This window comes from Arvicanthis niloticus, chromosome 18, assembly GCF_011762505.2.
Source record: "Arvicanthis niloticus isolate mArvNil1 chromosome 18, mArvNil1.pat.X, whole genome shotgun sequence".
Lineage (NCBI taxonomy): Eukaryota > Metazoa > Chordata > Mammalia > Rodentia > Muridae > Arvicanthis > Arvicanthis niloticus.
The window spans coordinates 45,787,361-45,810,605 of NC_047675.1; the positions used below are offsets into that span (position 1 = coordinate 45,787,361).

General features: G+C 51.3%; 1 protein-coding gene across 1 annotated transcript in view; it reads left to right on the forward strand.

Moving 5' to 3' along the window:
• Window positions 1–1,463: 1,463 nt before the first annotated feature.
• Crispld2 (cysteine rich secretory protein LCCL domain containing 2) overlaps window positions 1,464–23,245 on the forward strand; it is a 57,971-nt gene continuing 36,189 nt past the window's right edge. The window contains exons 1-3 of the mRNA XM_034522946.2: window positions 1,464–1,599; window positions 18,593–18,911; window positions 21,635–21,753. Coding sequence (XP_034378837.1) covers window positions 18,672–18,911; window positions 21,635–21,753 — 359 coding nt within the window. The 5' untranslated portion in view covers window positions 1,464–1,599; window positions 18,593–18,671. The remainder of the gene's footprint in view (window positions 1,600–18,592; window positions 18,912–21,634; window positions 21,754–23,245) is intronic.

The window sequence follows — 23,245 nt, forward strand, 5'->3', positions numbered from 1 at the left end:
GCTGAGGGAGACTTGGCATGGCGATTTGACCTGATGGTGACAGGCATGTAGAATGCTTTGGTGGAGAGGAGTGTCTAAGAGTCACATTGTGCCAGTGAGGAGCTTTGCAAGGTTGCTATGAAAAGCATCACTCAGGTGGTGTGGTGGGGCCACCCAGAGCCTGGGACTTCTTATTACTGACAAGCCACTCTTGGCCAGATGTTGAGTCCCGGAAAAACCCTGTTCCTCATCTATTTCCGTTCCTGCATGGGTATGGAACTAGGGCCCAGTTTACCCAGTTTTGCATTCAAGGCTTAATGGTCACGGGCACTGGCAACAGAGTGGGCAGGGCCACTTTGGAGACCTGTGACTCAGAGATGCGTGCAGGAATCTCTGTGTTGGTCAGTCCCTTCACTGAGGAGAATGGGGATGCCGGCAGTGGCAGCAGTGGCGTCTGAGGGTGGTCAGGCCAGATCGTCAGCACTGGAGAACAGTATATGGAGACAGTACTGCCCTCACTGGCCTTGTCCTGGGTTACCCCCTCCCACCCCCCCAGGGCTGCTCTGAGCCCTGTTAATCAGCACTGACTTCTCTGGTACTTGGAAGACAGCTTAGCGTGTAGCAAGTGAGTGCAGGTCGGAGGATGGTGCTTCCAAAACTGAGGGTAGAAAGGAAGGGACTTAAAAACAAAGATATTAACATATCGGAATCTTTATCTGCACAGAGCTGAGTCAAGGACTTGGGTAAAGATCTCTGGTTGGAATCCAGGTTCCCCAACATGTCTAGGCCCCTGAGGACCCTAGGGGGCTCCTCTGCATCTGCTACTGGTAGTATTTGTGGAGGTATTAGTGGGAGGCTTTACTTGTCTCTTAGTGGATGGGTGGTCTTCTCCAGCCCTACTTTATGTGACTGAGAGTGTTCTGGGATGTCTCTTGGCTCTTCCCACTTGTCCTTAAGGGTTTGTGCGTCAACCTTACCTAAAGTCATTTCCCGGATTCTAACCTCAGGATATTTGCTCCAGGTAGGTGCCAAATGCCCTGGGGCACATGGTACAAAGCTTACTGGAACCTCGCCCTGGGGTTCTTGAGTAAGAGGGATAACCTCGCCACAGAAGTGGGACATTACCTCCCACTTCTGGATTGTTGGGAACCCCCGAGATCCTCCTAATGTGGGAACAGGTTATGGCGGATAAATGCACACACCCGGGTTCACCAGGCCCTTCCCGATGGTCTGTTGTCCTGGCCTTCACTTGAGTAGTAGAATGGGGTGGGGTCCGCGGGCCACGGACTGTCCGAGAGTGCCCGGCCTGCAGTGCGCAGAAAGCGCTCAATGAAAACTACTTTTATGGTCACGGCTAGGGGCCGCGCGCTCCTTGCGCATCGTGGTCCTCAGTGCCTCCTCCCGCCCGAAAACAGAGGGGCGGGGAGAGGCGGGGCCGGCGCCTCGTAGCCCAATCAGCGCTGCGTGTGGACTTGGGGGCGTGGCTCAGGATGCTCCAAGAAGCTACTAGGGGCCGCGCTCAAGTCCGGGACCCACTCGCAGCGCCCAGCATCCGCAGGGTCCCAGAGCCGGAATTTGCTTGCCCAGCGCTCCCCAGGTTGAGGCCAGAGTTCCGCGCAGGTGAGAGGGACTCGGTCCCGCTGCTCTTTTGTCTGTAGGTCTCGTCGCGTAGCCTAGGCTGTTCTCGAACTCTTAGCCACCCTACTGCTTCGGCTGCGATGTCTCCTCTTTCTGTTCTTTTCCGACGCTCTTGCCCTGACTAAGTCAGACTCGGTGCTTCAGAGCTGAGTGCCGCCGTTCTGCCGAGCCCTTAACCTGCAAAGTCCTTTTCAGATGAAGAAATTGAGGCTCAGCTACGAAGCTTTTTGCCCGGGACTGACTCACGGTTAGGAAGCCGAGTTGGAGCTGGGATCCCTGGTGCACTTCACTGATTGCGCTTCACTGAGGCGCGCGCTCTTTTGCCCAGCCAGTGCAATTTGCCACCATTTGGGTCGGTGGTGTGGTGTGAGTGGGCGTCGATAACTGGCTCGCTGATGCATGGTTACGTTAGAGGGGTGTCTCACTCTGTGAGGATGAGGTCCAGGTGATCACAGGGGCAGGTAAGTGCCTTTGGTCCCAAATGACAGAGCCACGCCCCTTTAAGTTTCAAGGACAACAGGCTTGTGGTGAGGAGGTCTTCTAACTCTATTTCAGACAAAATGAACGGAGGGTCAGAGAGGTAACGTGAGCTGTACCAGCGGAGACAGGTCCGGAACCTACCTCTGACTGCCTCCTAAGCTTCACATAGATGTGGCCAGATGTAGCACAGTCTGGACTCTAACGCATAGAAATCCTTCCGTCTCAGTTTCCTGCGTGTTGGGATTACAGGCAACTCTTCTAGAGAATGTTTTAGGGACCACATCTAGGGTCTTTTCCTAGAATGGGCATCTTGAATCAGTCCTCCTGTTTGTCAGGAGTATTGGCCTCAGAGGAGGAAAGCCAAGGCCAGCTCCTTTGGGGTTCAGACTCCGCGCCAGATGCCTGCTGCTGCAGTGCAATTTGAACTGGCCATCTTTCCAGGGAAAGGTGAGTTGCTAGGGTGACTAAGCCTGTGTGAGAGGCTGTCTGGATGCCTGGCTCTCCTGGAGCCAAGAGTGGGTTGGAAATGTCCACTGTTAGCCCTGGGTTCCTTGCCCGGGTCAAGCAGGGTAGTCCTGCCTTCTCCAGATGATCCCGCACTCCACATATAAGGTTTGGAGTCTGACAGGCCCTGCAGAACAAGGCTGGACCATGCTACCTGCCCCAAACAGATGTACAGCATGCATCTGGTATCCTACATCTGCCACTGTTCCCACCTCACCCCCCCCCCCCCAAGAAGGAACAGCAGGTGTGGGGCTATATTGCTTGCCCTGGGAGCTGTGCCTGGAGATCTGGGTCAATCCAGCTGTGCCTGGGGACCTGGGTCAGTCCCAGCTCGGAGTCCTGAATCTGGGCTGGAAGTGGAGAGTGGCTTGTGATCTAACCACCGTAGGTGGGCCTGGCTCCGGACTCTAACGCCCACGACTTGTAGGTCCTGCCCTTTTAAAGACAGCCATCTGTCCACTGCTGCCTCTGCCTTCAACCTGACATTCACAGGGGGGGGCTTTATCTAAGGGGTCCAGGACAAATGTCTGGACAAGGCTCCCAGAGAGGGGAAATGAAGAGGGAGGTATTGGTTTTTACACAAAACGGAAGTGACAGCTACAGTAAGGCTGGTACCTGACACTTGTCTGGAGCATCTTATGGCCAGCTATGTCCATGGCTGGCCCCATAGCCATCTCTCAACTACCCTGTGATCCGGCATGCTCCATCCACTGATGCTCCAGGTGCACACATGTGCAGAACACAAAACAGCTGGGTCCCTGGCTGGGCCCCACTGTAGGTTCAGAGGAAGGTGCTGTACCAGATGACAAATGTGACCATCACAGCAGAGTGTGCCACAAGGCCTGTCTCATGACATAAGGGTGCTTTTAGCATCACCAGGAGCCTAGCCCCAGGTGGGGCTGGGGGCCGGTGTGATGCAGGGCAAGAAGGAGCTGTACTGACAGGGCTCTTCACCAGGACTCAGTCCGTTGGCCTTTGTCTGGTAACCTGGGTCAGTGAGAGGCAGGGTTGGTCTGCAGGGGGAGGGACCCGGGTGGAGAAAGAGGATCATGAGGCCTTTCAAAGCCCGCTCCCGCCAATATGGCATCCATCTTGCATGAACTCCACTGGAGTGTCTGTAGGCAGGACCCTGGTGCTGACCTTGGCCTTGTGGGAGCTGGCTCGAGGCTCTTTTCCATCACCAGTGTAATTTGTGAGTAGGGGAGGTGCCTCCGTGTCTGCTGCTCACTGCATTTGATGAGTCCCAGATGTTCGGAGCCCACGTCAATCAAGGGGTTGACAACTGGATGGCTCTTCAGGATGGGAAACCACGGTGTGGTCAGAATGCCATCATTACACTTCATGGAGAGGTCCTTCAGCTAGGTGATATAGGGCACCTTATGATGTCCCCAACAAAGTCCCCTGCAAGCAACAGAGCAGACAAGGGCAGCCACATGAGGGGGTCCTGAGTCCAGGGCATTCAGTCATGTTGTTTTTGTCTTGTCTTTTCTTGAAAAAGTAGAACACACACACACACACACACACACACACACACACACACACACACAGAGACAGAGAGAGAGAGAGAGACAGAGAGACACAGAGAGAGAGAGACAGAGAGAGAGAATACATCATTTTTATCTTTAAATTAAAAAAAATCACTATTGCGTGTGTGCGTGCATGCGTGTGCATGCACACATGCATCCATGTATGTAGGTATTTGGATATGCGCATGCACGTGTGTGGGTATGCACACGCCAGGTTGCATGTGTAGAAGTCAGAGGACAACTCATAGAGTCCGTCTTTCTGTCTATGGTTATGGATCTAAGGAAGTGATTGACTCCAGGTTCTCAGGCTTGGAAGCCAAGTGTCTCTACCCCCTGAGTCATCCCTGTGTTCCAAAATGTACTGCTTTCAAAAACACTTATTTAGTTAGTTATTTTATGTGTCTGTGTTCGTCTGTATGTGGGTCTGTACTGCCCAAGGAGGATGGAGAGGTGTCAGATCCCATCCCGGCTCTGGAGTTACAGGTGGCTGTGAGTCACCCCGTGAAGGTGCTGGGGACCAAGCTTAGGTTCTCTGGAAGGACAGCAAATGCCTTCTTAACCACTTGCCGGGCCGTCTCCTCAGCCCTCCTAACATTCAGCATTGTAAAGTGCACACTTGAGGAGCGTTGAGTATATTGACAGTGTGGTATGGCCACTGTGACCATCTAGTTCCAGAACACTGTCATCCTGGGTGCATGAGCAGTTATGCCCCAGGCTTCAACTTCCAGACCTTGCCGTTACTCACCTCCGGGGGACTCTGGACATTTCTCACAGATGGAATCCTGCAGCATGCGGCCTTTGTGTCTGGGTGTTTGCAAGTTCCATGCATTTGGTAGCTCATACCTGAATATTTTACTGCATTTTCTTCTTGAGACAAAGTCTTACAATGTAGCCTTGGCTGGCCTGGAACTTGCTCTTGAGACCAACCTGGTCTCGAACTCAGATTGCCTGCCTCTGTTTCCCAGAGTTCTGGGATTGAAGCCATGCACCAACACACGTGGCTTTAGTGTTTTGCTTGTTTTAGTATACAACGTGGTGATTTCATCACAGCCTTTTCTTTCTTGTCTTGAGACAGGGTGTCACTGTGTCACCCTGGAACTCCAAATGTAGCCCATGCTGGCTTCCGTCCTCTTAATTCTTGGATTATAGTTGTAGCACCACCACCATATCTGGCTCATTTTTGTGTGGGGATGAAACAAAGCATAGTGTGTATAAGGACAGTATGCCTGCCATTACCGAGCCACGCCGTAGCTTGTCACCGGGGGTTCCGGGCAAGTGCTGCGCCTCTGAGTTGCATACCCTTACTCTCTGTAGAGCATTTTTTTTTTTTTTTTGCATACTTCCACAAACATCTTGCCCTACATCACCTCCCTGCCAACTCCACCTGGGGCCAGGCACCTGGAGATGCTAAAAGCACCCTCACATCCCGACAAGCCTTGTAGCACACGCTGCTGTGATGGTCACATTTGTCATCTGGTACAGCACCTTCCTCTGAACCTACAGTGGGGCCCAGCCAGGGGCCCGGCTGTACTTTGTAGTGCGTTAGAGCAGGGCACACACCCCTAATCTTAGTGCTCCAGAGGGAGGCTGGAGGATCAGGAATTCAAGGTCATCCTCAACCATGTAATGAGGTCAAGGCTTGCTTGGGCTGTGTGAGCTCCTGCCCCAGTTGTGTGTGTGGTTCTGTGGATGTGTGTGCAGAGGAGACAGCAGGTCACATGGTGATTGGATGTGGAACGGTGAGAAAGCTGGCTCCTTTATCCTCTGAGGTCGCACCGGCGGGGCTGTGCTCACCCGGCAGGCTGGGAGCTCTTCTGTGGTGGGTACAGACAGACACTATTGCCTAGAGTTTTGTGGCGGGGCTGACGTCTTGTCCTGAGTCACAGAAACCCACTGAGAATAATGTCTGAGACATTGCCTTGGGGGAGCCCTGATCTGTCTCCGACCCCCAGCTTGCAACTGTGGCACTTTCGGGCAGCCCCCCTCCACTCCCCACTTTCCAGGCCATGAGTACATGATGCTCCAGCCAGGAGGTTTGCCTGGCCTCCAGTGCTGCGTCAGCTTAGGAAAAAGCCACAGAATCGGAGGGGTGGGGTGGGGTGGGGTGGGGGGAGGTGGCTAATGAGGGATTTTGCAACTTCTGGCCCATCATTAAAAACAACAAATTTTTTTTCTTTTTATTTTTATTTTTTTATTTTTTTTTTATTGGTTTTTTTTTTTTTTTTTTAAAAAATATGAAAGCTCACATTTTCAACCCAGGTTCTGGAACTTGTCATGTTTTCATGCTGAATGGCAACATTCCAGAACAAAGGGCAACCGTGCTTCCGTTCTGCTTGTAGGTCAGAGATCCCAGAGCTAGCCCTGTCCCCCAAATCCTTCAGGCAGAAAGAATCCCACTTGCTCTTGAGGACTGGGAGCTGGCATCAGGCCGGGGTCTCTGACCCTTCATGGAATGGACCCAGGACATCAGACCAAAGAGACCATGTTTCAACTTAAAAAAAAAAAAAATGGAAAAGAGACCGAGGAAGCTGATGATCGCACCAGGCAGAGCTCCACATGGCTCCACAGGCCTGGAGTAGGAATGGCCAGGGTGAAGGGTCAGCCTAGGGTAGTGAGGTCTATCCTGCCGTCATGGGATGTGCCACTAAGCAACTATTATCTAAGAGCAAGTCCTGAGAGAGATGGAGGCATTTGCTTCTTCTAGAATAAGTTGTGTTGCCAAACTGAGGGGACCCCAGGGACCCTGGGAATCTGAACACTACTTATGGGATTTTCTGGAGATTTGGTAATAAAAGCATCCGGTAGGGTCATGTAGGCCTCACACCATGCCAGGTCCTGGTCTTCTTTGCCAACAAAGAGCAAGCCCTCTGTAACTGACCTCCGACCTGTCACCACCTACGTTTGCTCTGATTTTATTCCCAGTGGCTCTTCATAGCAAGTTATCAGCGTCTTCATGAGGGGCAGGAAGAAAATGACTCAAAAATATACATTTCTTGAAATACTCAAAGCCATCCCTTCTCGATAACATACGAAGTGCATACTGGTAGAGGCAGGCGGTAAGGACTAAGCTCTGCATGTGCCGGGGTCTGGGAAAAGTTGAGTTAAAGCAGGGGGAGGGGACTCAGCTGAAGGAGTACTTGCCTAGCATGCACAGAGCCCTGGGTTCCATTCCCAGTACCTCATGAACAGGGCAAGGTGGCACACACCCCTAATCCTAGTGTTAGAGACGGAGGCAGGAGGATCAGGAATTCCAGGTCATCCTCAACCACATGATGAGCTCAAGGCTCGCTTGGGCTGTGTGAGCTCCTGCTCCGAGCAAACAAAATACAACAACAAAACCTAAGGTGTGGAATGAGATGTTAAGCAGAGTCTTTAGAGCAAGGATTCTCTAAGTGTGGTCCCCAGACTAGCAGCTACCCCGCGGTTTCCACAGACATACAAGTGACCAGATGCCAACTGAACCAGGAAGTGTAGCTGGCATCCTGTTCTTCTCTGCTAAATAGGTATTGCTATGTAGCCAAGGCTGGCCTCCAATCTGCCAATCCTCCTGCCTCTGGAGGAGGTAGGTGGCTGAAATATCCCTGTAACCCGGAGCCAAGGAGCAGGGTGTCTGGGGCCAGGGTTTCCCTTAGCTGTACAGCATGTGGGGGTCCTGGTTTAGAGGCAACTGATAAGCCAAAACCAAAACCTTTCTTGGGAAGCACACGGCACCTGGTGGCACTCTGCACAGGGCTGATTCCAGATACTCTGGGACCCTAGTGAGTGTCACCAAGAATTCGGGGTCCTTCTCGAGCATGTGTAGTGCCTCTGAGTGCCAGGGACCTTGGTGGGTGCATCTACTTACCTGCCATGAAGCCAGCTTTGCACCAACCACAAGCCGCTCCAGCTGTAGGGCTGTAGGAGACAACTCAGGTGACAAAGTGCTTGTTGTACGAGCCCAGTGACCCAAGACCAATCCCTAGAGACTATGTAAAGAAGCTGGGTGTGGTGGCGTGGGCCTGTGCTTCCAGCAAGCCTAGCTGAATCTGCAAGCCACAGGCCATTTACATTTTTAAAATGTAAATAGATAAATAAGGGACATGACTCCTGAAGAGCATCAACACACACACACACACACACACACACACACACACATACACACATATACACACACACACAGACACACACACACACACACACAGACACACACACACATATACACACATACACACACACATACACACACATACACACACACATACACACACACATACACACACACATACACACACACATACACACACGCATACACACACGCATACACACACGCATACACACACATACATACACACACATACATACACACACACAGACACACATACACACACATATACACACACACACACAGACACACAGACACACATACACACACACACAGACAGACACACATACATACACACACAGACATACATACATACACACACACATATACACAGAGACACACACAGACAAACAGATACACACACATACACACACATATACACACATACATACACACATACACACACATGCACACACACATACACACACAGACAGATACACACACATACACAGACAGACAAACAGACAGATAGATATACATACACACACAGAGACACACACAGACAAACAGATATACACACAGAGACAGACAGAGATAACACACACACATAGACACAAGCAGAGACACACACACAGAGATAGACAGATACACACACAGAGACACAGACAGACAGACAGACAGACAGACAGACAGACACACACACACACACACACACACACACACACATCCTAACTGACCTCCTCCATGGTTGAACACACTATTTATTTCCAGGACCTTGGCAGCCTGGCTAGCACCAAGAGATATTTTCATCAGGGCCTTGGCAGTGTGGGACAGAGTGCCCTGCCAGCTTGGGGATGAACCCGGCCCTGTCTGGGTTCCACACTCCCCGGCTGGTCCTTATCTGGACTCTTTCCTCTTGGTTTACTTTGCAGGAGTGTTGGGGCCAGTCTAAGCCTAGAGCCTCTTGAGGGGCCAGCCTTGGGTGGGTGCGATTCTCTCCTGAGTGCCGGTGAGGTTCTTGAGCGGCCATTCATGCCTCTTGTAATTCATCTTTCAAACGGTCTGAGATCTTTCCAACTTAAAAGAAACCTAGTTTTCACTGAGGCTCAACATCTAAGAGAGGAGAGAGAGAGCATCACTCACCTGCTGTCAGGGAAATCTCCTCCCACATGAGGCTTCCAAGCCCAGCCAGCCTGCAGAGGTCCCCCAGGCCCTCCTGCTGCCCCACCCTCAGGATAACCGTTTCCAGACTTCTAAAGGTGCGGGCCGGGTTTAAACTTCACATGAAGGACCTGTGTGTGTTTAATCCTCGGAGTCTGGCTGGCTTTGGGCCACACGCAAAGGTGAGGTTCTGCCGGTCTGCTGCCCACGGACAGGCTTTTAAAGTTAAACCAGACCTCACCCAGCACTTACTTCCCACAGAAGATCCTCTCTGCACTGGGCAGAAAGCAGGGCTCCTTACAGTTGCCTTCAAAACCCCTGGCTACCTGACGCTGGCTGCCTATGACCTGGCTCCTTTTCTGTGCTTGACTTCAGTACATGCAGATAGCATCCCCTTCACACCTTCATCTGCCCCAACCACAGGGGTCACGCCCCCGCCTCTGCAGGGACCTTTTCCAGCCTAGCTCCCAGCACCAATGTTGACTGGGCAAAGCCTCCCTTCATAGGCAGGGTCTCAGGGTCTCAGGGTCTCAGGGTCTCAGGGTCTCAGGGTCTCAGGGTCTCAGGGTCTCAGGGTCTCAGGGTCTCAGGGTCTCAGGACTTCCTTGTCTGTGGAGCCCGACAGAGGAGACTCCACAGCCAGTTCCTGGCTCTGCCATACTGAAGCTGTTCGACCTTCTTAGACAGCATTGCACTGGGGCTGTGCAGCTAGTCCTGTTTGCCCCCGTTTCTCAGAGCAAAGGTTGTCTGGGATGCCAAATTCACTCAGAAGGAAAAGGGAAAGAGGTACTGTGGGCACTGGCCAGATAGGTATCGAATCCTATATGGTCTTTACACCTGTCCTGGCCCCTCCCTGCCATGTCCCTGAGGCACTAGAGCTGTGGAGAGATAATGACCCCTGTGGGTAGCCTGTAGCTTTCCTTACAGGATGGGATTTGAACCCAGGCCCAACTCAGACATGTTCCTACAGTACTTATGACCATGGTACCAGTCATTTCCTTATCCAGAGTTTGATGTGAATCGTTGCCACGGAAACCTTTCCACATCAGCAGAAGGAAGTCAGGCCTAGGAGTTACGCATGGGTTATTTCTAAGAAAACATTAATTTTTTTTTTTAATCCAGGCACTTAATTTGGCCTCTTTTTTTTTTTTTTTTTTTTTTTTTTTTTTTTTAAAAACATATTTTGTTGAATTGCGTGGGACTTGCTTGGTTTTAGCATGAAGTGGTTTAAATGCTTGTTGACTGAGTATTCGTTTTGTCCAGAATTAGTCTAGCTTAGTATTTTAGGCCTTTGATCCCATCTCCTGGAAAGACTGGGGCAGGAGGATCACGAGTTCAAGGACACCCTAGGTGTCTTAGTGAGACCCTGGTTCAAAATAAAAAGTGATAAGAAGATATTGCTTCACGGTAAAGCCCTTGGCTAACACGACAGAGTTATGTATCTGTTAAGCATCTGAATTTGTTCCTTAAGTCCCTGAAGGGCTGTGTCTCCTGCTGGAGGCACAGAGGACACCTGATCCCGTAAGGCAGAGATTGCGAGTGGCCAGCACCTAGGTGTGGGGAGCTGGAGTGACTGTGGGGTGACCAGCAGGGACAGAGCCAGCCTCTCACTTCTCTTCCGTCTGACCTTGATCCTGTCAAAAAGCAGACAGGATCCAGCTAGGAGGGGAGACGCCACCGCCTGCTGTCTGCTGCTCACCCAGGCGTCTGTAACGGGATGTTCCCTGCCCAGCCTGGATCACTGAGATCTGCTTGGGGGTGGGGGATGGGGGATGTCCCTCCTTCCAGCCACACTTCATTCCCGGGATTTCTGGGTGGTTTGTGGGTATGACTCTAATCTGTCCTTGGCTTCTTACTCAGACTTGAGCTCTCCCTTGTTAGATCTGAAGAGGAGAGAGCTGGGAAAACCCTCAGCTGTGTGGGGATCAGGGGTTGTCCAGTGAACAGCCTCTGGGCTGTGGCATCTCATCGATGTAGGGCAGTGGAACAGAGATGCTTCCCGGGGAAGGAGGACAGATGGGAGACTGGAGTCTAAGGAGTAAATTGTCCCTGCCCCTTAGGCCTTCTCTATGACCATGATCAGGCTGTTTACTGTCTTTGTTTACCATCCTCTATTTCCCCATCTGTGAAATGGGGCTAATAAAATCAGTGAGCCCATCTATTGTGCAGATGATGACACACGAGATTCCAGGAACGAAGGGACCAGTACAGTGCTGGGCCATCCCCGCTTGTCACGCCTTGGCCAAGTCATCACTGTGGATATGGACTCATTAATTAGCCTTTGGTATGCCAGGGCTGATAACTCATTTTTTCTGATAGGTCACAAACCGGAAAGCAGGACCTCTGTGAAGATTAAAGCATACAAACTTGAAGAAAGGAAGTCACATTTAAATGAAAGGCAGCCGAGTCCTGAGGCTGAGACCTTTCAAACTGCTTCTTGCTCTGTCTGTGCCTTGAGCTGGCTGGTGGCTGGTGGCCAGTGGGCAATTGCAGTGGTTTTTCCGACAGACACTGTCTTTAGTGGCTTCACATGGGTTGGTGGCTTGGAGTTGGCCACAGTGGGACGTGCAGGCCAAGGGAAGGAGTGAGCACTACAGAACGGGCTGTGTGCTTGGGGGTCGATCACCCAGGTCCCAACCCATAAGAAAGCCCATTGTGAGCAGCCAGCAGGCGAGGTGCATAGTGACCAGACCCAGTGCTGGGGGCCAGCTCCCAGACAGACAAGCCTGTGACACAGAGGAAAGGGGACCCCAAAGGAAGATGACCATCATCTCCATGCACAGTGGTCTGGGTGGTTCCCAGCCAGAGGGTTAGCAATGACCCTGATGTCCTGGGACTTCTTCCTCAGAAAGCCAAGAGGCCCAGGCTAAAAGGTCACTGAGTCAAGTGTCTGGGGCTCCTTTCTCCCAAGTTTCAGATGCTTGACAGGAGTTTTAAGTTCTGTGTTGCTCAGGCCAAGCTGAGACTTTGAACTAAGAGCCACAGGGAGCACTGTCCTGTCAGCTCCATGCCCTTGGTCCTAGCGCCCGTCTTTTGCTTGTTTGTTTGAGATTGGGTCTCGGGTATCTCAGGCTAGCTTCAAGCTCACTATGTAGCTGAGGATGGCCCTGAACTTCTGATCCTCCTGCCTCCACCTCCCAAGTGCATCTCAGTAGCCAGGATGGAATGGAGGGTTTTGTGTGTGCTATACTAACTGAGCTGAATCTGAAGCCCCAGTTCCAGACTTTGAGATCAGGTTGCAGTGTGGTTTCCACTGGGACCAACTCACTATCTCCATCACTCAGAACTGTGGGGCTTAGAGCACCCCCACCCCACATGCAGAGAAGCTGAATGCTTTTGTCTGAGGCCACCCAGCTGTCGAGAGGCAATGTCAAAGGTCAGACGACCCAGGTTCTGTTTCCCTGAAAGCCCAGGATGCAGCCATCAGAGAGGCCCCCATGGACCACAGCCCTTATATGGCTCTTGTGATCCAGAACGGAGGAGACATGCCCCTCCTCCCTCATACCATAAATATTTATCGCACAGAGATGTGTCAGACAGACTCTGGGACTCAGGGCTGAGTGGGCTGACAGGTCTTCGGAGTGATTAATTCCCACAAGGCTTTCCAGGAAGGGGAGTCCATGGTGAGCAGAGGTTCACCGGCAGGCTTGGCAGCGGGCACTCTGGGGTCAGGGGCTGGGCTGCAGGAACAGCGTGTGCGGAGGCCGGGCCAGCAGCTGGTGTCTTAGCCCTGACATCTTTTTGGCGGGCTTCCCCAAACATAGACCAGCTGGGCTACATGATGCAACAATCTTCCCTATTGGCCCCTTATATCTGGACCAGGAGCTTTGCGAGCTTTTCAACAAGTCTGCCTCTCAACTTCTAAATGGTATCGAGTACCATCCGGCGCTGGGAGGGTCACTGGAAGGCTAGAGCAATGGAAACTGTGTTGAGTCCTCAGGCCTTCAAAAAGCTCACTCTCCAATTGGCTGGCCAGACTCCCAAGCCTGTTAATGTGTGCAGGACTCAGTTTTGTGTGCTGTGGAATGGGGCTACAGAATCTTCTGTCCACAGTCATGTCCCAGTGCAGACAAACAGTCCCAGCAATGTAGCCAGGCCAGCAGGGTTGATTTCAAAATCAGAGTCTCATCATTGACCCTGGGGTTCAAGAGCATTGTCCAAGCTTCCTGTACCCCCTCTTGGCTTGTCCTTGTGGGATTTACATGCTTTAGCTGGCTGGGGTTCTCCTGGGTGCCGGTGACCTTTTCGGTGACCTTTTCGGCATCTAGAGGATTTCCAGGTCTGGGAGACAGCTATGGTAATATTTACCTTTTTTAAACTCTTTGGTATTCTAAGGCTAAATGTCTTTGTTTCTGATAATTAACTCTTGCTGTATAGCAGCAGGGGGTTAAGTAAAGGGTTTATTGCTAGCTCTCCCTTCTCTGGTGAGCTAGCCAGGAGCCAGGCTCGTTAACTCTTTCTGAGCCAGAGAGAGAGAAAAAAGGAAAAAAGGAAAAAAACCAAAATTCATTCACACAGGTACATATAGATTCAATATACATTAACACACACACACACACACACACACACACACACACACACACACACACACACACACATTTTGGCCAGTCTTCTCACCTACACACAAGACAGACATATGCATTTGGTGTATGGTGGGTAGATGAGGGAGAATCCCCAAACCAACAACTTTATTTCTTTTCTCTAGCTTTTTTATACCGTTTTAGACAAAAACTTTTTAGACAATTACCTCAGAGATAAAAGGTTACAAAAGGGAAGTTACAGAAAGATGTTGATATTAAGTTCGAAGCAGTGTTTCATTCTGGAAGCTCCTTAGAAGTTCAAAGCAACAGTCTCTTACGGCCTTATCTTAGTGCACACTTGTGGCTTCATCCTTGGACCTGAAAGTTTTGTCCCAAGCTTTTTTTTTTTTTTTTTTTAGTGTAATCATGACAGCTCATTGCATTTCTTATAATGCAGCCTTTACTTACTATTCTGAGGAGTGGGCACATTCTACTCTTGATTCTAATCTTATTATTCATCTTTCTAGCAAAACAACTAAAACCATTTCTTAAAATTTTTTCTTCCTAAGATTATTTTGAATCAAATCAGGAATTCTATAAAATCATGAATCCATCCAAACAGCATTAATTCATGAAAGTTCATCTTTATGTTGATCTGCAGGAGGTCTGCTCCACAGGGTGGGCTGATGCCCAGGCTATGTAACAGTGACAGGAAGGGGCAAGAAGCAAGAAGCAATCCTGGGGTGAAGTCTCTTGGGGGCCTTGACTCTCAGAGCTCACCCACATTAGGCCATGCAAAAAAAGTGGGCCACCTCCAGGAAGGCCACCTGCTAGCCTTAGCCCTTGCTAGATGGCTCCTGACACTTGAATTCTGTTCTGTCACTCTAGCAAAAGAGAAGGAAACCTTGCAAAGTCCCTCTCAGCTGTGTGGCCCTGCAGCCCCCATGGGGATAGTGCAAGTCGGTGAGTGATGGAGTGTCAGAAGGTCGGTAGGAGGAGGCGCCTCTAGAAATGATACTGAGAGTCAGAGAGATGGCTCAGGGTGTAAACAAATTCCTGCACAAGTGTCAGGGCCAGGTTTCAGATTGCTAGAACCCCTGTAAAACCTGGGTGGGTGGGGTGGCCATCTGTAATTTGGGCACACAGTAGACAGAGGCGGGATCCCAGGAGCAAGCTGGCTACCTAGGCTAGATGAAACGGCGAGAGACTCTCCCTCAGTATATAAGGTGCAAGGTGATTGAGGACAACATCTGCACACCTCTGAGCATGCATGCAAACATGTGGCGACATGCATATTTGCACATGCATACCAGAAACAAAAAGAAAAAAGGGTGTGGAATTTGGCAAGGCCAAGGAAATATATCAGTTGGGAGAGAAGAGCCCAGGAACACGAGCCTTATTCCAGAGATTAGGGGAGCCAAGACCCAGGCTCCCACTGTGAGTAGCAGGAGGACTGGCTGCAGCTGGAGAGGACAACCCACACAGAGTGTCAAGGACACAGCACAGATGATACTGCGCATGCGTTTGCCGAGGAGGGGCGTGTCTTTGCTAAGTATCCCAGAGGCTCCATTTGTCTTCCCGGAGGGACACAAATTCAGGGGTCCTCATCTACAGAGTCACCGCTTAACCAGCTTCCCAGCATTCTTCCCGGGAGGCAGGATAGGATGACAACCTCCGGCCCATACCTGGTTGCCTAGCTGCCCCTGTCCCTGAGTTGGGTACGCTTGTATTCTCAAGTCAAAATGGAAGTCTTCCGGAGAGTGCTGTGAAACAGAGTGAACACCCCTCTGGCCCTCAGAACATCCCTCAAGCCCCAGCTCCTGGCTCTGGCTGTCCAATGTTGGGCAGCTACCTTAACTCTAGTGGTCCCATTAATAGAATGGAAGCCGTAGGACTTACACTACAGGGTAATGGAGCCATGGCAGCTAGGTGCTCACCTGGAGACCAGAAAATGTAGGAATCCCCCCAAAGCCCCCAAGACCGTCTGTCAGGATCAGCTCAGTCATGCTAAAATCTGGGCAACCAGGACAGCACGTACTGCTCCTTCACAAAAGGTCTTTGAGCCAATGAATGATTTGGCGAGTGGGTGAAGGGACTTGCCACCAAGCCAGATGACCTATATCTGATCCCTGGGACCCACACTGACTCCAGCAAGTTGTCCTCTGACCTCCGGGCGCACCCTATGGCAAGCACACATCGCACACCATTTAAAGAGAAGGCAGACACACATACACAGTGTTGAGGAGCGAGCTTGGTCCTATGCATTCCAGCCCTTCGGGATGTTTAGTGGGACCTTCGGAATCCGACTTGTTTCTGTAGGTGGGTGTTTTTGCTCTTGTGTGTGTCTGCGCCATGTGCACACCTGGTGTCCATGGAGGTCAGAGGAGGGCATCAGATCACCTGGAGCTGGAGTTATAGAGACAAGTGTGAGTCACTATATAGACGCCGGAATCTAACATCATCTGCTCTACAAGAGCAGCAGATGTTCTCAACGGCTGAGCCATCTTTCCCGTCCCTTAATTTTTTTTTTTTTAATTTTGACACAAGATCTTGTCAAGTTGTGTTGGCTGGTTTCAAACTTACCATATATTCCAGGCTGGCCTTGACCTGTGATCTTCTGGCCTCAGCCTTGGAATACAGGGAAGGGGTAGCACATCTGGCCCCGACTCTAGTTTTGATACAGCTGTTTGTGTAATGGGTGGTGAATGGTCCCCACAAGCTGCAATTCTGGACATGTCCCTGTGAGCCATGCCCCAGTTTGTGGCTTTCTGCTTTGACAGCAAGTACCCAGTCCCACGGACTTGAGTCTTTCTCCCCCCCATCTTGTTCTTCCACATGCTACGGCCCAGGAACACCCGAGACACCTCTCTTCTTGCTTCTCTATTGCCTGGTGTGAAGTTGCTCTGCTGAGGTTTGACCCCACGGTTCACATGGCTGCCTCAGTGCCAGAGACCAGGAGCCAGAGCCAGAGCTGTGGGTGAGACTGGCTCTTCCCGAGGTCTCCCCTGGCTTGCAGGTGGCATCATCTCCCTGTGTCCCCTCATACATGTCTCTCTGCTTGTGTCTGTGTTGTGATATCTTAAAGTTTATTTATTTATAGTATGATGTGTCTATGTGTATGGATCTGTGCATAGGTGTGTACAATAGTACGTGTGATTATGTGTATGTGTTTGTGTGCATATGAGTACATGTGTGTCTCTGTGTGCATGTATGTTAGAGTGTGTATGTATACATATGTATGTGTATGTATATCTGTGTGTGTTGTGTGTGTATATATACGTGTATATATATGTATACATATGTATGTACATATGTATATATGTATATATATGTGTGTGTATATATGTATGTATATATGTACGTATGTATATATATGTATATATACACACACATATATATACATATGTGTATATATATATATTCACATATATATATATATATGAATGAATCAGTGTGTGTTGTCTCTGTCTATCTCTTTTCAGCTTTAGGAATGGAAGGCAGCCAAACGGCCCATTGTTGAGCTATAGCTCTCGGCCTATGTATCAAACATACATGCAGTATCATCCTCTACCTGTTTTTAAACTTACTACCATGCTATATTCATTGGCTCCTTTTACCCCCTGTATAGTTCTCTACCCCATTTCCCACCACCAGTGGATTCACCATTTCTCCTACCAGTTGGTAGGATAGCACTCTGATGGTATCTGTTTCAGCAAGGCCTGGGTTTTGGCCACAGTAGGGCGGCACATGACAGGTAATGCTTTGGGTCCTGCCCTTCGCGCTAGTCAAGCACGGAGAAACACAGGTGGGGCACTGCCATGATCTCAGGGTGGAGAGGCAGTGACGTGTTTTGGCGTGTCACTTTGACCTGACTCTGCAGCTTGGGATGTGCATTTAAGGTGCTGTGAGCGACCCAAGAGAGCTTGGGCACTCTGAATGTTCTATATTCTTGGTGTGCTTTCAGGCTGGGCCATTGCACACAGTAGGCATTCCCTGGTCTCCTGGGCTCTGCCCCCAAGGCCTCCTCCCTTGGAGCAGGTCAGGGTTTGATTCTAGCATACTAGAGAACAGCTGAACCCTGCCTCTCTATGTTGTGCCTTTGGTCTTACACAGGCTTGCTTGGAACCCTGGAGGGTTTCCAGGGACAGGCCCTGGCTAAGCACCCCAGAGGCTTCATTAGTGAGTCCTCATCTACAGAGTCACCACTTGACCTGCCTCTGAGCATCCTTCCCGGAAGGCAGGGCAGTATGCAAGAACCTTAGAGCCAGACCTGATTGTCTGGCTATTGGGTGTCCCTGACCCTGAATTGGGTGTGTTGGTATTCTCAAGTCAAAATGGAAGCTCTTCCAGAAAGTGTCATGAAACAGTGAACATCCCGCTAGCCCCTGCTCCTGTTGGGCAGCTGCTTTAACCCGAGCTGTCCCATCTGTAGAATGGGAACTATAGGCTCACACTTCTGGGTAACAGAGTATTCTGCCTATGTTCTAGAACATTTATCTTCTATCCCCTTCCTACCTCTGTCCACCCTGCCCCTGGAACTCCCAAGCCCACATGACAGTTACATACCTGGCGTTTCTGTGTGAGCAAGGACTGGGGCAACTTGTGCTGATGGGACAGAGCCTTTCCTGTTCTGATGGAGGCGGCATTGGGCATGGCTGACCTGGTTCTAATTTGCTGTATCCTACTTCCTCTTTTCCTTCCAGAACCTTTCCAGTGCCCAGCCCTTGTTTCAGGAGCCCAGGCTGCCCCGTCCCCTCAGTTGTGGCTGCAGGCGTGGGGGCCATGAGCTGTCTTCTGAACAATATGGTCCCGGTGGGGCTGGCTCTACTGGTCTGCGGAGTGCAGGCCTTTTTCCTTCCCAACAGCACTAGCCTGGAGAGGCTGCTGAGCAAGTACCAGCACGCAGAGCCACACTCCCGAGTGCGCAGGGCTATCCCCATGTCAGACCGCCAGGAGATCCTCATGCTGCACAACAAACTGCGAGGTCAGGTGTATCCCCCTGCCTCCAACATGGAGTACATGGTGAGTGTCCCACCGGGGTGATGGTGGGCCCAGGACAGGTGCGGTGTCTTATGATTTTTTTTTTTTTGAGAGGTCTCATGGAGTCCTGGCCATCCTTGAACTCGATATGTAGCTGGGGTTGACTCAACTTCCAGCCCATCTGCATCCAACCTCGTAAGCGAGCGTTGGGGCTGCTAATGTACCCGGTCAGCTGCCTCTCTGACAGCTTAGGCTGGCTTTAAACTCGACATGTAGTCAAGGATGGCCTTGAACTTCTGATCTTCTGCTCCATCTCCCAGGTGCTAGGACTACAGATGTCCACCACTGTACCTAGTTTATGCAGCACTGGAGATGGAGCCCAGGGTCGTGTGCATGCGAGGCAAGCCTTCTGCCAACTAAGCTGTACTCTCCACACTCAGCTACAGTGCATCCAGCTAAGATGCAAGCACTCTGCCCACAGGCACCCCACCTCACCCCTTCTTTCTCTTCTTATCCCTCCTTTCTCGCTCTCCCTCAGTGAAACCAAGGCTGGGCTTCTCTCCCCGTCCGGCCCTGTTTCTGTCTGTGTCTCCCAGGTCACAGGCCTACCTCCTCCCCCAAGCAGCCATTGACTTTTGTCTTAGTCAGGGTTTCTATTTCTGCACAAAACATCATGACCAAGAAGCAAGTTGGGGAGGAAAGGGTTTATTCAGCTCACACTTCCACATGGCTGTTCATCACCAAAGGAGGTCAGGACAGGAACTCACACAGGGCAGGAACCTGGAGGCAGAAGCTGATGCAGAGGCCATGGAGGAGTGTTACTTCCTGGTTTGCTTCCCCTGGCTTGCTCAACTTGCTTTCTTATAGAACCCAGGACTACCAACCCAGGGATGGCACCACCCACAATGGGCCCTCCCACCCTTGATCACTAATTGAGAAAATGCCTTACAGCTGGATCTCATGGAGGCATTTCCTCAAGGGAGGTTCCTTTCTCTGTGATAACTCCAGCTTGTTATGCACACAAAACCAGTAAATACAAGTTTCTTCCAGAGCTTCCCTGGACTAATGAGTCCTTCATGGTCTCAAGAGTCTAGAATGAGTGAGTGGCCAGCTATGTGAACCCCGAGCAAGGCTGCTTTGGGGGAGCACGGTCTAAACCTGTATCTTTTCCCCTCTGGAAACCTGTGTACCCTTCCAAGATGTCAGCCCAAGGAGTGGGTTTGTGCTTCTTTCTTTTGGGGGCGGGATGTTTAGAAACATAAAAACTCGTGGTAGAGTTCTTGAGCAGGCTCCTCTTTTAGCTGCTCTGGCTCGTGCCTGACCTTTGCAAACGATGACAGAAGCCAGAGAGATCAGCTCTCCTGAGCTCTTGCTACAAGCTGTTCTGGGGTAGCCGCATGAAGTGGCCATTTGTTCCTGAGTCCCAGGGTGGAAACATCTTCCTTGGCTGGCTCTCCAGAATTGAGATGAGGGTCGGGGTGAGGATGAAGCTGGTCACACACCACAGGATCACTTCTTGCCTCTGGCTTAGAACCTCTACCTCAGTAGATTTTACCTCAGAGACCGAAGCTCACTGCTTCCCAGGTACTACGCAGGTGGCTGGGTACCACTCACACAGGAGTGGAACCTCCAGGAACTGCTCAGAGAGGCCATTCTGTCAATGGAAGCTTCAGACTGTCCTTATAGCCCCTTGCCAAGGCTGAGGAAGCTCCTGCTGGGGGACCACGTCCCAGCAGCAACCCCTGGGCAGGTGGGCGGTGTGGTGCATCTTCCTGCCGGAGTCACCATGGAGAACCAGGTTGGGGGTAGGAGCGTGAGGACCTGAGGGACCCTGATGGGAACCCGGGGAGCAGGAAGTACTGATTCTGATCTGCAGATGGGGAACTAGTCTCAGGCTAATCTGGAAGTGTCCCCACTCAGAGGAGGTGCAGGATAAAGGTGAAAATGTGTGGGGACCACAGTCTCCCTCTGTGGAGGTGTTGAGCATTCGCAGTAGGCATGCACATGGGGGGGGGGGGGATCTTCACACAAAGAGACCCGGAAGGTGAATGAAAACTCACAGGGCTGCTGACCAGAGGAGACCGCGACCACGCCCCTTGCCCCACCCCCAACAGCAGGCTTCTAGAGGCTGAGGAGACACTGTGACAAGTTGAGTAGAGCAGGGGGGTGGAGAGAACCCATAAAGCCCACGGGGGACTCAAGGTGGCTAAAGGCTGAGGTGGTCGGGAGCAGGAGTAGGAAGATTGAGTTGGGGAGTGGTCTCTAGGGGGGGCTATGTGGTGCTCGGATTTCTGATTTTTTTTTTTTTTTCTGGCAACATATCACGGTGGACCAGGAGAGACTGGTATCCCCAGGCAGTCCTACAGGTTCAGAGCTTGGTTCTAGACTATCTGGGTATGAGACTGTGGGCCTCTGGCCTGGCTTCTCAAAGCTTCAACTCTCTATTCTGTAAGATAAAATAAGATGGGCACCCTCCAAGAATGAGGCAGGAAGGCGGGAGAGACTTGCGTGCATCCAGGGCTGGCAGTGGGGCTGTGGGTGGGCTCTTGCCCCCTAAGAATAGCCTGTGAGTGACCAAGATCTCACCTGACCTCTCTGTGTCTGACTTCTGTCATTTGGCAACCCCACCCCCCCCCAATCCCCCCGTTGTACATTCTCCGGGACTTCTCCCAGGTTAGAGGCACAGCCTGCTCTCTGACAGTCCCCGGGGCTGGGATTTCTGCTTCGTCCTCCTGACTGTCTGCTGCCATCTCTCTATCCTACAGACTTGGGATGAGGAGCTGGAGAGGTCTGCAGCAGCGTGGGCACAGAAGTGTCTGTGGGAGCATGGGCCTGCCAGCCTTCTGGTGTCCATCGGGCAGAACCTGGCTGTGCACTGGGGCAGGTAAGAGCAGCTGGCACCCCGAGCTGCAGCGTCCCCTACTTGAGTGTCAGCTGGCTGCTGCCACAGAGGGCTTGGCATTCCTGGGTGTCATCAAGGTGTCGGGTGGTAGAGTACATAGGTGTGTGAGTCTCTGGGTTCGATTCCCAGCACAACAAACAAACAAACCGCCTAATGGGGCAACCTGAAGCTCTGACAGGCTCAGCTCAGCCTACTGCTTGGCTAGGTACCAATGCATTTTTACAAAATTCCAACTGCAGCCCAGACTGCCCCCACTGGCTGACTTCCCTTTTCCCTTTCTGTTCCCTTCCTTCTAGCATAATGGTGTGTAGCAAGCATAGCATTCCTGTGTGAAGATCGCCTTTCTTAATAGACCCACATGCATCCTTTCTGTCCCCATGGCTTGGGTTTGGTGCTTGGTTCTATTCTGAGGCTCTCTGCCCATCCTCCAGGGATGCTGGGACAGGGATGGGGTCAGAGGCTCAGACTGTCCGCTTCTTGATGGGTAGGATCCTCCCCTAAGGCATGCTGGTGTATACAGTGTCCCTAGGAGTGACAAGCAGGCCCCCTTCTGCCCCAGCTCCTCGTGACACGTGCTTAGAGGGGCTGACCAGGGTGGGAGGCTGTGTCCTGGGACTTGCTGACCACAGCTGCTGGTGCTGGTCCCAGCTGGTAATTGTTACAAGACCTCAAACTGCCTGGCTGACCACAATGCTGTCACGAAGGGTCACTTTGCCTGAGACATCATTCTCCAGGAACCACTGTTTATACTTGCCGTGGGTTCACAGACAAGTTCTTATTTTTCTCCCCGACTGAAACAGAACAGAACAGTGAGTGCATAGCAGCTCACACCTGGAACCCCAGCACTTAGGATGGGGAGGCAGGGGAGTCAAGAGTTCAAGGCCATCCTGGGGCAATGGCTGCAGATCCATGGTCCCACCACAGTGTAAGAGCTGTGTGTCACTTCTCAGCCATTTAATGTCTGTAAGATATGTCTACCCTTCGTCCCTCTGTCTCTCTGCTTGGCCTTAATTGATATTCATTCTCTCTCTCTCTCTCTCTCTCTCTCTCTCTCTCTCTCTGTCCTGATTGATTTGATTCTTTCTCTCCCAGCCTTGATTGATTCCTGCCCCCTTCTCTGTGTGCATCTCTCTCTCTGCGTCTTTCTGTCTCTGTCTCTGTCTCCCCCTCTCTCAGCCCTGATTAATTTGATTCTCTCTCTCTCTCTCTCTCTCTCTCTCTCTCTCTCTCTCTCTCTCTCTCTCTCTCTGTCTGTCTTTCTCTGTGTGTATGGGGTACCTCCCATGTGTAAATACCCCTGTCGAGCCTCATCCCACCCCTCTTTTCACTTTTTGTCTTGAGTCAAGTTCTCACTGAGTTGTCCAGTCAATTCACTCTGCAGCCCAGGCTGGCTTTGAACTTGACATCCCCCTGCGTTAACCTTCTAGAGTGGCTGAGACGAAGGGTGTGCCACCCCTCCCCCGCCCTGCGAGAG